At 44.0% G+C, this 13686-nt stretch overlaps 1 protein-coding gene across 4 annotated transcripts; it reads left to right on the forward strand.

Moving 5' to 3' along the window:
• The first annotated feature begins 4537 nt into the window (after positions 1-4537).
• CNBP (CCHC-type zinc finger nucleic acid binding protein) lies at positions 4538-13429 on the forward strand. 4 transcript variants are annotated; one of them, XM_080605834.1, is made up of 5 exons: positions 4538-4719; positions 11097-11216; positions 11495-11587; positions 11776-11974; positions 12452-13429. In XM_080605834.1, the coding sequence occupies exons 2-5, from the start codon at positions 11114-11116 to the stop codon at positions 12567-12569; spliced, it is 513 nt and encodes a 170-aa protein (XP_080461960.1). In that variant the 5' UTR covers positions 4538-4719; positions 11097-11113; the 3' UTR covers positions 12570-13429. The 4 variants fall into 4 exon arrangements, with proteins under 4 accessions (XP_080461960.1, XP_080461958.1, XP_080461957.1 ...); XM_080605832.1 differs by having other exon boundaries at positions 4539-4719; positions 11492-11587; XM_080605831.1 differs by having other exon boundaries at positions 4541-4719; positions 11492-11586; positions 11772-11974.
• The last annotated feature ends 257 nt before the right edge of the window (positions 13430-13686 follow it).

A 13686-nucleotide genomic window follows, 5' to 3' on the forward strand; every position in this document is an offset into this window, starting at 1 on the left:
TAGTCACTCGCTTAAAGTATTTTAAATCCTAAAGATGCAACAGAATCACTGAGTACATTTAATAATGTCAGGGCCATGAGTGTACTAATAGAGTTTAATTGCTTTGACCAGCTTTTCGTGGTGCCTCCACCCCCACCTCTGTTGATGGGCCCTGGTGCCCCACTTAAGCTCAGCCCTGGGCCTTCAACCCCTGCCTGAGCTGTGCTATGGGCATACTGGTTCAGCTCCATGTTCAGCTGGGGTACATCTGTACCCATGCCCAGCCACGGATGGACCTCCTTGACCTGAGCCCTGACTATCTTCTTGGCTTGATCCCAGCCCTGCCTTTGCCAGGGGCAATCAGCAGCATGCATCTCACTCTGCTGTCACTGACCCTGATCTGCAAATTGATTTCCTGGCATCATCTCAGACCTGCCTCCTCGTTATGAGCATGTCCATCATCCGGACTCCTGGCTGACCCCAGCTGCCATCCCTGGGCCTGCCCTGTTCGTGTGCAGTGGGGCTGGGCCCTGCCTCACCACCTTGTAATCACGCTCGGTTCCTGGCTCCCCACACCACAAGCTGGCCCTCACAGGTCCCTGACAAATAATACGTGCATTGCTGCACATATGTTTATATATCTCTAAAAATATTTACAGAGTGTTTCCAGTAGTTTTCCAGACGTATTTAAGGGTTTTATTTTCTTTAGAGAAATAGGAAGATGATTGTGTAGCTGGACTCCTTAGTTAACAAAGGAAGTTCTTTCTGCCTGACTCTAAATGTGGATATCTGTGCAATAGTCATGAGCTAACTACTCATTCTTATATTATTATATACGTTAAATAAGTATTTGTTTGAAATCTCATCAGCTAACTACAACAAATCAAAGTAAGCCTCAGGAATCACTCAGTATGATTACCTCTCTTCAACCAGAATAATTTTACGCTAGCAGACTGCATGTAGCTAATTTAGAATAGACACACTGTTCAAGAAAATGGATATATGAGCCTATGAAATAATTTAGCCATGTAGCCTGAATATAAATATGAATATTTTATAAAAGAAGCAGGTAGATCTTTTCTGGTATCTGTTGCATCGCCCAGGAGATGATGTGTTCTAGATTTCAGAAGGCTCGTAAGATGACGACTGATTCTTACTGAACCGTCATTTACATGGATAAGTATTAACCAGAGTCAAGCCTTCCTTTTTCCTATGCACCAACTGATTTCACTGGGTGTTTTATCAAACCTCTTTCAATGGCCAATTAACTGTGGTTTTTTTTTTGTTTGTTTGTTTTTTAAAGAAATAAATATATAGATCTGAACTAAAGACTAACTTGGTTTCTTTCAGTAACAGATGATTATCTTTTTATAGAAGTATTTTGTGGATGTTGCTGACCCACTGGGCTTATACAAGGTAAAATATGCTTCTCTTATGTGACACTGTAACACAGAACATTATAAGGAATCTATTGATCTTAGAGAGAGAATGCTGCTTGCCAATCTTTAAAAACAAATATTTTCTGCCTTTGTTATTCTTTTACTGTTGGAACCATTGGAATTAAATTTACTGCAGAGGCTAGGACAATATATATATATATGTATCCAAAGGTAGAACTGTGTAAAGATAGCTGTTTATTCCTGCTCTGCTATATTATCCTCCAGTCAGGGAAAATGGTTGGGATGGGGGGAAAGAAACAGGCAGCAGCTACTGCTTGTTCTCAACCTGCTGAGGTCAAGTTGTTTTCAGCTAAACTGTACTCCAGGAGCTGTTTCTCTTTTGAATACTTATAATCCAGTGATTATTTTAGGTATCTTTGGTTTTGAAAAATCCCTCATGCAACATGAAACAAGATTTCCTTTAAAAATAAAAATACATGGTTGAGAAGCAATGACAAGTGCTTGGCAGTGAAAACAGTTTTCTGCCAACACACCCAACTACTTGGAAGCAAACAATGCACGAACATTGCTTGCAAGGTGTGATTTGTTGTTTTATTTGGTCTTAAAATGGTTGGTTTCTTCATCCGACACTTCTAAGAACTGTCTGCATTAGGAATACGTTGCTGAAACGGTGGATTTACCTTCAACAATTACTGTACCTGAGCTCCTTTGAATATTGTTATTCATACGTTGTTGTTCAGGATTGGATTTTTTTGGACTGATACAATGGAGAAGTCTGGAACTTAGATAAACTTTTCTTGCACATAAGAAAAGTAAAGACTTTGTACTTCTACCTTGCTTTCTGAATACCTTGTTTTCTATAGGGAATACTGCCTGGGCCAGAACCAGCTGTCAAGCCTCTCACTTTTGTTCTTTAACTGCAAGACTATGCTTTGCCTAAATATCAGAGAAACCTGCAAAACAAGAATTGCAAGCTTCATTAAGATACAACTAGCAAAATTAATTCTTGAGGTAAGTACAAAAAATAAATGCTGTTAAAAGACACTTATTATCTGCTGGGGGAAGATTTCATCCACTATAACAAAAAATAGCTTAAAATATCCTATATCATAAGAATATTGGAACTGTATTTGAGGCAGTAGCCTTACAGAGGATGATCAAGTGATTTGTCACCAGCAATAACTCTTCATGAGTAATGCATTTTCACTCATAGTTGCACCCTATTTCCATTTCAGCTTAGGGAGAGTCCATTATACGATTTGAAATAAATAAAACAGTTTTGATTTCTTCAGGGGAATTTACTTACTGTATCAGTCACAAAACTTTGTATGGCAGTTAAGCCTATGGATTACTGCTAAGATTAAGTTTGGGATTTCCTAGCCTCACGGACAGCACCAGAAGTACAACCAGCAAAACACAGGAAAAAGTTAGAAAAGTGTCTACAATTGTTTTGTCAGTCTAAAATTCCCGAGTAATAAAGACTCACACAGAAGCCAGGTTCTATTAAAAAAAAAAATAGTCGATAAAGATTTAAGGATGTATGATTTTCCTTCTGTATTTCTTCTCTTTGTGCCGTGTATTTTTTTTAATGCCGTGTAGGCACACCCTTGTTTTAGAAACTGTAAGCACTTCCTTAATAACAAACATATTTTTTCTTCCATTTATCACCTGTAGGAATTAAAACTAAACATGTATTTGTGAGGAAACCAAAGGCCACGAAAATTAAGCTTAAATATGACTGTAAAGATTTTAAAAAATCATTAGCGGGAAGAAACATTATTATGATTTCAAAGGTTGTTGATAGTGCTGAAGTTTTTACAGTGTTGTAAAACAAATGCCAGAATGAGAGTTGGCAAAAGTTATAGTAAAACAGTAGTGTAATGTACAGAAATTCTGAAACAGAAAATAGGCCTGAAAGGCTCATCCCCTTATGAGACCTGAATGCTGATGCTGTGATGTAAAAATACAGTACAGGAAACACAAATAAAAGCTAGTGATGTAAAAAAAACTCTATCTGAAGTGAACCACACACAACTGCATGGAAGGGAAGACATACGTTGCTACTCACATTCTAATAAAACAATCCTAACCATGGTGATGTAATAGATATGAGGATAGACAGCTTGAGGAAAGGTCAGTCCAAAGTTTTGTCTCCACGTTCAGCCTCACACCCGCACTTTTAGTTCTAATGCACGGTGGGAGATCTCTCACTCTCGCAGCAGACACATAGGTGGGGAGAACATTTCAACAGAAGCTTACGGTTGTGGAATTTTCAATGAAATTATGATGAACAAATAGATGGAGTAATTATGATACTGCCAGTGTTATACTCCCCAAAACATTCAAAAGTGGTTCTAGTATATTTAGTTCTTAGTTAGTTCCTAGGGCAAAGGGAGAGGATTTGTGTAAAAAGCCCCCTAGGTGAATACTGAATAGTAGTACCACTTATGAGATTTTTGTGAGAGATTTTAAATAGTTTAGTGATTCGATGTTTCATCCAAAACAAAACAAAAAAAAAAAACAAAACTTTGTTGTTGTTCTTGTTGCAATGCGTTAAAGTATCGCAGCGGCTGTTAACCGGTGCCTTGACAAGGTTACAGGCGCCCTGTACAAGCCGCCACCCCGAGCCCGGCGTGACTGAGCGCCGCGTCCTCCATTTCCTCGCGCTGCCGCCAGCCCCGCAGCCCCGCCAAGATGGCCGCCAGGGCCGGGCGGCGCCTCCCGCCTCGCGCCCGGCGCTTGGGGCTGCCCGGGCAGGGACAGAAACCGTGCGGGGGGCGGAGGGGAGGCCGCCGGGGGGCGCGAGGAAGCCCGGTGCGAGCACCCCCGGCCTTACGGGCAGGGAAAAGCCCCAAGGGGCCGAGAAGAGCGGGGCCGAGGTGGAGACGGTAGAGACGGGCAGCTCCGCGGCCGCGGAGCGCTGAGGGGGCGCTGAGGGGGAGAGGCGCGCGGGGCCGTGTGGGGCCGCGGCGAGGCGGGGCGGGCCCCGCTGTGCCGCAGCGCCCCGCGAGGGGCCGCCTGCCCCCCTCCCCCCCCCCCGAGAGCGTCACGGTAGGCGGGCCCCTCCCCCCTTCCGCCTGCGCCGATTGGGCGCCCGCGTTCGCGACGCCGATTGGCCGCTCGGGAAAAGCGGGCCGCGCCCATTGGCGGAGAGGTGGGCTCCGCTGGGCCGTGCGCAGAGTAGTAGGGAGGGGCGGGGGGAGCGCGCGGGGCCGTGTGCAAGCCGCGTGTGGCGCAGGCAGAAGGGAGCGGAGCGGGCGGGCAGAGCAGCGCGGCCTTCCCTCGGCGCCCTCCGTCCGCCGCCAGCCGCCGCCGCCGCAGCGCGCTCGGCAGTCCGCGGGTAACGGCCGGGCCGGGGGGGGAGGCCCCGGGAGCGGGGGATGGCGGTGGAGGGCGAGGGGATGGCGGCGCTGGCGCACTCGGGCCTAGCGCGGGAAAGCGGCGCCCAGCGGGGCCGGGCCGGGCCTGGGCGGCGGGGCCGGGGGGCGCGGAGGGGCCGGGAGGGGTCTGTGCCGCTCGGGGAGCGGGGCCGGGCCGCTGGGCTGGGCGCGGGGCGCCCTGGACCGCACCTCAGGGTCGGGGTCCCCCGGCAGCGGCGTGCCCCAGCCGGGCCGCAGGGCGTCCGGGGGCCGGGGGGGCCCTGGGCGGGCGGGCGGGCGGGAGAGGGAAGGAGGAGAGTGGAGGGAAGTGGGGGAACAGGGAGGGAAGGAAGGAGAAGGAACGGAACGGGCCGCGGGGCCACCTCACCCCGCGGTGGGGGTGGGGGTGGGGGGGGACACGGCGCTGGGAGAGCTGGGGAAGGGCGCGGGGTTGGGAAGCGGCTGAAATAAAACCTTTCTCTTTTCCAACTTCTCTCTCTATTCTTCCTTAAACTTCCGAGCTGACCCCGGCCGGGGGAGCGGGCACCTGGCGGCGCGGTATCGGCGGGGCCTGGGCCCGGGCGCACCACGTGGCCGCCCACGTGCTGGGCCCCGGCGGCGGCTCGGGGCGAGGAGCTGCGGCGGCTGCTGGCCTCCCACCCGGCACGGCCCGTGCCGGCCCCGCGCCCGAACGGGGCCTATAAATGGATAGGAAAAAGAGTCCGCGGCAGCTACACGTCGCGAAGTAGTGGAGCTGCGTTTTATTTGAGTGCTCGACAGGCGTAGTTCTCGAGTAACCACTGTTGCTCATTCAGCAGGCAGAGTCGTCGCGAGGAATTATTAAATTTAATAGTGCGTCTTATTTCTGTTTCAGCGGTTAATTAGAGCCCGTGGCTGAGCCCTTAGGGTTGACTGATCCATGTTTTCTTCCTAAGTGCAGACTGGCCTAGAGAAGCAATCCTTTGCCCATCCACAGTGGAAAGAGTTAAACGAGTTCCTTAGGGTTGCAGGAGAACCTTGCCACTTACAGGGCTAATCTGCCTTTTCTTTTTCCTTAACTGACTTAGTTAATGTCTGGACTGGCTTTTACATGAAGTTTGCACGTTGCTGATACTGCATACTTAAGTTTAAAACTTTAAAACTGCCCAGACAGCAGTAAGAATGTAAAGGGGAAGAACGGAATGTGCCGATTTGGTAAATAGTCTGTAGTTTGTCACAGCCTGCATGCTAGCGAGTATGGGTAGGCAGAAAGAACAAAAGTTAACCAAAAGAAGTGTTTCTGTAGCTCTGTCTTCAATTTGTAGTCAACAAAGCTGTCCAAGAACTACAAGTTGATTCAGGTACCTCAATTTTAGTGTCTTTTTGACCTGGCTTCTGACCTCTCAACCTCTCAAAAGGGGTCCAAGTTCTTGAATTTTAGTTAATGTTCAGAATTCTTGAATCAGGCAGACAGGTTTGCCTGTGGAATGTATTGAGGGGGTCTGGAGTTGAGGGCTCAGCTCTCAATTGCTGGAGGTTTTCATGAAGTTCCAAACTGCTTCCTTCTGGAATTGAAGTATTGTTACCTGGTGGTCAAAATACTTAACTATGTATGTTTTCCTTCTGAGAATAAAAGCTGGAGGCTGAAGCATCACTAATTCTGTGTACGCAGTCACAGTCACGTGTCTTGAGTTCTGGAATCCTCAAACATTCTTGTTGGGAAATAAACTCCTTTATGGGTAGCATTTATTTTTAAATGAGTAATATTTTGATTGCTCCTTTGAAACAAAATGCTGACACTTCGGACAGTACTCCTTTCCATTTCTTAATCTCTTGGAAAAGCAGAGCTCTGCCTGCTGTTGCGAATGTTTTTTGCTGTCTTCAGCCTGGCTGTGGGCTGACTTGTCACACTCGGGCTTGGTATTGTCACCAACAGCCTGGATAGAAATGGCTGACTTCTCAGTGTTTGCCTCCTTGATACAGCTGATTTGCTAAAGAGCTCTTAAATAAGCATGCTGGTTTTAGCAGTGGGTTCTCTTTAGTCCCTCCTTTGAAGGAGTGAAGTTCTATTAATATCAAATGGATGTGATACTTGTAGATCAAAGGAAGCATTTGGTAAGTATAATAAATATAATTGCCACTGTTACATTGGACTTGAACTGTTAGTAAGCTGTTGAATTCTAAAGAACTGCTTGTATCTAGAGGTGTCTAAGTAATGTCCTTGCAACTATTTTCTGTTGCTCCGGAAGTTGTTCTGCTGCCTGTATGTTCCTTTCTGGTTTAGTCTGTCCCTTACATAAACCACTGCTTGTGCAGAAAGGACCACTCATTCGCTTGTCTCTAGGAGGTAGTAACTCCTGTTCAGAATTGTGATCATAGGTGTCCATGACTTCCTGGTTGTAAAATGTGACCTTAAGTGCATGTAAAGTAAAGATATTAACTGGCAGTTTTTTAGTAAATGTATCTAAAATAAAATTCATGATGGTTCCCTAAATGAGACAAAAGAGAATGTGTTTAGCGTGGGAGACATCAGTTTTGTGGTTCTGATCTTTTCTACCTAGCAGTTTCTCATATAGGAAAGCTCCATTGTCGTAGCGGGGACCAGCACAGGTTCTGGCAAAAATACTTAACTGCTGCCTGTGATGAAACTTCTGCTACCTGTTGCATTGATCAGGGTTGTTCAGAGTAAATCTAGCTTCAACATGTTACCTACTTTTGTAGGTTGCAGTCAGATTTCTTTCAGATAACTGGAGTGAGTGTTGTGTACTGGTGAATTGCCAAGAACTCGTTTGTCCTCTCTTTAAAACTCTGGAGGATGGCTTAGGTTCCTCCTGTGAGGAGCCCAAGTTAGTTCTGCTTTTGTCTGTTATAGCAGACTTCTTTTTTTAGATGGCACCTAAAGCAAAAGCAATAAAATAGCATTACAGTGGAGATTAGTGGTAGTTCTTTCCATTGCCTGGTCTGGATCGGCTACTAAAACAGACTGGGATATTTCTGAATGTGTGTGAAGACATGATTTAGTAAATAGTTGCAAAGTGATTTATTTCAGCTTCAAACTCCGGTTAAGGAGGCCTGTACAAGGAGTTCTGGTGAATGTCTGCCTTCGCAGAAAGGTGTGATTTGAGGCAGCTAGATTTGTGTTTCTCTCAGAGTTTTGGAATCTTATGTTGAGCCACTGCCTCCTCTGGTCTGTCTTGCAGAACAATTCTGGAATGTAAGCAGGGGAGGAGTGAGTTTGTGTAATACATTTGAGCTATGGAAATCATTGATAGATGTGACTGAGAGAAAACAACCTCTACAAGCAGCCTTATCGCAGAAGGCCTGTTTAAGGTGGCCTTGATAGATAAAAGGAACTGTTGAGAACTTGTCTGTGATGCCAGTGTGAAGAAGTAGTGACTAACAGAGGAGAACTTGAACTTGAGTGGTTTTTAAACTCTAGTCATTCTTATTTCTTGTAAGTAACTGAAAAATGGTGTCCAAACTGCTTGGAGGGTGTCCATTTAAGGACTTGTTGTACGGAACCAACCTCTTCTGGATATTGTTCATTAAAAGTGTTGGCTTAATCTGAAAACTAAATTCCCACCTTTTTTTTAAACAGTTTACATTGTTGAGGAACTTTGTCCTGTATAAGGTTTCTTAGAATGTGGGATAAATAAAACTAGTATCAGCTGAATCCACCACCAGCTGGTGAACTTGCATTCAGTTTCAGATCTTCTACACAAAGAACACAGATATTAAACACAAAAATACTGGTGAATAGAAGTCCAGACAAACTGTTTGGTACTTTCATATGCCTGAAGTATCTGAAGATGAGTGCTGTGCTTTGTGATCGTATGTTTGTGGCAGATGTAGCCTTCAGAGGTCTGTGCGCAGGGAAAAGGCGGGCCTCTGAAGATAAAGGTTGCAAAGTGAATCTTCTGTTCAAGTTGTGCAGAAACTGTTGCTTATTGTCCTCTGGATTTCTTACTTGGTTTGCATAATCCTACTTGGCCAATTTGATAAATACTAGAGGAAGAGAAACAGTTGTTTTTTTTTTGAAGGAGTGGCTTTAAAATAGGAGACAATTTTGGGTCAGATGTAAAACTTGTTTTCAAATTCCTCTGGGGCAGTGAGTGTTGTGCTCTTTGTCCCTTGTGCAGGTAGCGACTGGCAACAGATGTAGGTGGGTGGTACATGTCGGCATAAAAGCTTCTCCAGTGCATATCTAAAGGAGGTTTAGTTCACCTATAAAACATTTGTTTCTTACTGTACGTTAACCTGAGTGGTTACGTTAGGCACACAAGTAACTGCCGGTGATAGTTAATCCTGTCACATCATGCTGTAATACCTAGTGCGTGGTTTGAGTGCCACTCTGTAGTTGTTACTTGTATCTGTAGAGATGTATTCCAGTGCGGCTGGAACTGTTGGTGTACTGTTCCACTCTTTTGGGACAGTAATGCAAGGCCTTGTAAATAACATCGTAATGTGTTGACTTGTAAGAGTTGCAGGTTGAGTGGGGACTATGTCTCTATATAAATCGGAGACCCCATTTTGTCTCATGGAAATTAAAAGCAGCATCAATTACTGTGTCAAGACCAGCTTCTGCAGTCAGCTTTGCCAGTGTTTTTCCTCTTCTGCTGTGTCAACATGGTTGCTATGAAAACAGGCCTAAACAAGAGCACACGGGTGCCAGCTGCTGCCACTGTAGTAGACAGCTCTTCACCCTTGGGTGTCCTAATAAGTTAGAGACTTAGAACACAGATGAAGCAGTAAATACCTGCTAGCATGTGAAAAGGCTGAGTTATATATAAAATCAAGTGCTCATAAAAAAAAAAGCTGTTTTATTCTTAACATCTGTTGAAGATCTGTTTGCATCCTTTCATTGCAGAATTTCATTTTAAGAGCAAATATTATCTGATCCAGTTGGAATGTAGATGTGGGGTTACAGAAGTAGCGTATTAAGCTTCACATCTCATGTATTTTAAACTTTCCTGCTTTTATTGTGGTGGGAAGGATGGATGGTCACTGTGCAGAAGGCAGCTGGAGAGAGGAATTTTTTTGAGGGAAAAGTGATCAAAAAGCCAAAATAATGTTCTGCATGGAGTAAATTAAAAAATAGATATGTTTAAACATACTATATCCATTGAAGTTCTTAATGTCAGGATGCTAAGTCTGGTTCTTCTTGAGGTCTTGATGTTCTTACTGCTTCTTTTGTGACTTTCTTCAAGATGCTACTCATTCATATTCTTGGTAATTTGAGATGTTTGACAGATGTTCTGTTTGAATAGGCTAGCAGTTCTGGTTGTTAGCATTGTTTCATATTTTTACTTGAAAGTGTCCCAATGGGAACATACAAAATAGTCTTTACTATTTTGGTATGCAACTTCAAATTTTTTTTAAAAAAAGCATTCTGTACCACTAAGTTGTAGGGTTATAGGAAGAATAGCTTGGGGATCAGGTACACTAACAAAACATACAGCTAATGATTCTACTTCCATTGAGTTAAGTGTAATGAATTGGGAGAGAGCATATGAAGTATTCAGCTTAATGTGTGTATTTATAAACCAGTGCATTTTAAACTTGTCTGCAGGCACACTTTAAACAATATCCAATTTAAATATTTAACTTGTTCTGTTGTGTATAGTTCCAGAAGTCATGCCTAATTGCTTTATACCTTAGGCAAGCTAAGGTACTGTGACTGCAGTCTCTTTAACCTACCGCATCCTCACCGCTGCTTCAGTGGTCTGTGGCAGACTGACTTTCCTGATCAATGAAACGCCTTCCTCCATTCCCCAATATGGGCAAAAGTGGTTTGTGCTGTCATGGACAGGCATGCCTATCCGATGTTTCCCTAGCATTCTAAGAATGTTTTCCAAGTTAGCCTTCTAGATATCTGGCAAGTGTCTGATGTCTTTTAGGGAAGCCAAATGTCTTGAGCATTTTCTTCCATGTAAACTGAGGAGTGAAGTATGTATCCTGAAATGTAAGTTAATATATTGAAGTGAACTCTGAGAAATGACTATTCTTTAGGTCAGATAACTGCTCTTTACATCATAAAAGAGCTAAAGACTTCAGATACTAAGCTAACTCACTCTTCAAGGCCTTAGCTGTAATATAGCCTACTCTTACAAGGAGCTTTTAGAATGTAGTTTGGTTAGTGAAGAAATGCAGCTTAGTGAAGAAAAGTAGATGCCAGCCAGGTACTCCCAACAGAAAGAAACTACTAGGAAGAAACGGAGATAAGTAACTGGCTTTCTAGTTTAACTGAGTGTTGAGGAAGAAGGTATTACTGAAGGAGAGTGTGACAGTAAGGGTGTTAAGGTGATGGGTGTGTCTCTTACTTGAGCCCTTAGCTTGGGGAGGGAAAGTGTTCTAAAAATTTATCTTTTTTTCCCCTCAGGCAGGTGATCTGCAACCATGAGCAGCAACGAGTGCTTCAAGTGTGGGCGTACTGGCCACTGGGCTCGGGAGTGCCCAACTGGGATTGGCCGTGGCCGTGGGATGAGAAGCCGTGGCAGAGGTAAGTGATTGCTATGGTTTTCTGTTTATATGTACAGTAAGATGTCTCTAGCTGTCTGTTCTCAGTGCTGTGTAAAACACTGACTTCAACTGATCAGAGACTGAGACGTAAATTGGTGATAAACTTACCTGGTCCTTAAGTCTGCATAAGAATTATGCAAGGACTTCTGAGACTAAACCTGATTTGTCAGTTCAGCTGCCAGTGTCCTTGATTAACTCTTAGGGATTAAGTTAAGAATATTCTTAAGCCTTTTTTCTCCTGTTACCCATTTCAAGCAGGCTTCCAGTTCATGTCTTCATCTCTGCCGGACATCTGTTACCGCTGTGGTGAGTCTGGCCATCTTGCCAAGGACTGTGATCTTCAGGAGGATGGTAAGTATCACTAAATATTCTATCTCTTCAATTCCATGGACAGAGATCTGTGGTTGAAGAGAAGGCTGTTGTACACTGATCTCATAATTCACTGGAAACAGAGTAAATGTCCTTCATTAGAAGCATGCTACACTTCACTCTACCAAGGTTTTATAGTCTTGTTTGGTATGTTTTTCTTATTGTGGAAGCCTGCTATAACTGCGGTAGAGGTGGCCACATTGCGAAGGACTGCAAGGAGCCGAAGAGGGAGAGAGAGCAGTGCTGCTACAACTGTGGCAAACCTGGCCATCTCGCTCGTGACTGTGACCATGCAGATGAGCAGAAGTGCTATTCTTGCGGAGAGTTTGGACACATTCAAAAAGACTGCACCAAAGTGAAATGCTATAGGTAAGAGCATCTACTAATACTCAAAGTTGAGAAGCAGCTGAAAAGCTGGCTTCAAAATGCTGCTTGTGCCTGTACCAGCTACAGCATGCTCATGAGTGCAGTATCTTTCACCACCACCAAGACTTCCTGCTGTGGAGGAAGGGAAAATATGGTGTATCTGAGTTAAAGCCAGTTACGCTTCAAACAAAGCTAAACAGGAGAAGCATCAGAACAGGGAAAACCTAACAAAAATAAGTAAAGTCTCTTTGGTGCACTGTGGTTTTGGCATACACAGTGATCAGTGTAAGTTAGTTGATCAGTTGAGGAGTGGTTCCTGGTTCATGCCTCGTGGAAGAACATGAGAACACTGAAGCAGAAGTCTTGAGTACAGAACGAGTCTTGCATGAAATCAAAGTAGCCAGCATGGTTGGCAGAACAGTAACCTGTCTGGGTGGTTTGGAATCAAATCTTAATATTTTAATTCTTTTTTTCCTGCAGGTGTGGTGAAACTGGCCATGTAGCCATCAACTGCAGCAAGACCAGTGAAGTCAACTGCTATCGCTGCGGCGAGTCAGGGCACCTTGCACGGGAATGCACAATTGAAGCTACAGCCTAATTATTTTCCTTTGTCGCCCCTCCTTTTTCTGATTGATGGTTGTATTATTTTTCTCTGAATCCTCTTCACTGGCCAAAGGTTGGCAGATAGAGGCTACTCCCAGGCCAGTGAGCTTTACTTGCCGTGTAAAAGGAGGAAAGGGGTGGAAAAATCAACTTTCTGCATTTAACTACAAAAATGTTTATGTTTAGTTTGGTAGAGGTGTTATGTATAATGCTTTGTTAAAGAACCCCCTTTCCGTGCCACTGGTGAATAGGGATTGATGAGTGGGAAGAGTTGAGTCAGACCAGCAAACCCTCTCTGGGTTACATGGAAGCGATTCTATGCAGGAGGAAAGAAATTCTGGAAGTGTCTTAAACTTCCTCATAACTTTAATTTTATTACAATGGCCTTGGATTGTCTGACCTCAGTAGCTGTTAACACCAAGTAATATCTGTATCAGGCCCTACCTAGAGCATATAGCTGAGTGGGAGTAAATAAACAAGATGCACATGCCTGTTAATGGCCATGAGAGAGAGAGAGAAATCAGGAATAAACTTAAAATAACAGTAATTCAGTCAATGAATGTTCATGTTGGAGATACAGAACGTAATGGGAAGCTTTTGAATAAATACTTCAAAGTAAATCTGAAACCCAGACATCAGTGCTCATAGCATATACAATTTGGAGCTATTCAGGAGTTGCAAATAAATGCATTTTCACAGAAATCAAGATGTTATTTTTGTATACTATATCACTTAGACAACTGAGTTTCATTTGCTTGTAATCAGTTTTTAAAGTAAGATGGTAAAAGCAATTGAAGTCCTAGAACATAGAAAATGTAATTTTAAACTATCAATAAAGCTGGAGGAGGAAGGGGAGTTTGGCTAAAGTTCCTTTTGTTTATTTTTGGTTTCATGTACACAGTGCAAAATAACATATTAAAAAGGGGTATGTGGAGGTGTAAAAAGTTCAGTTTGGACTTCTCTTTTGTTCTATCTTATGTTAAATTTCCATCCTCTAGCATCAGACTGTACGTACATTGGGTACGTAGTCCTTCTTCCAGACTATTGCTTATCTGCCTATGGTTTATGTGAATGGTTTGTGTTCTCATGGGGGGCTTGCTACCTATCTCAGC

This window comes from Anser brachyrhynchus (assembly GCF_964034855.1).
Source record: "Anser brachyrhynchus genome assembly, chromosome: 10".
Lineage (NCBI taxonomy): Eukaryota > Metazoa > Chordata > Aves > Anseriformes > Anatidae > Anser > Anser brachyrhynchus.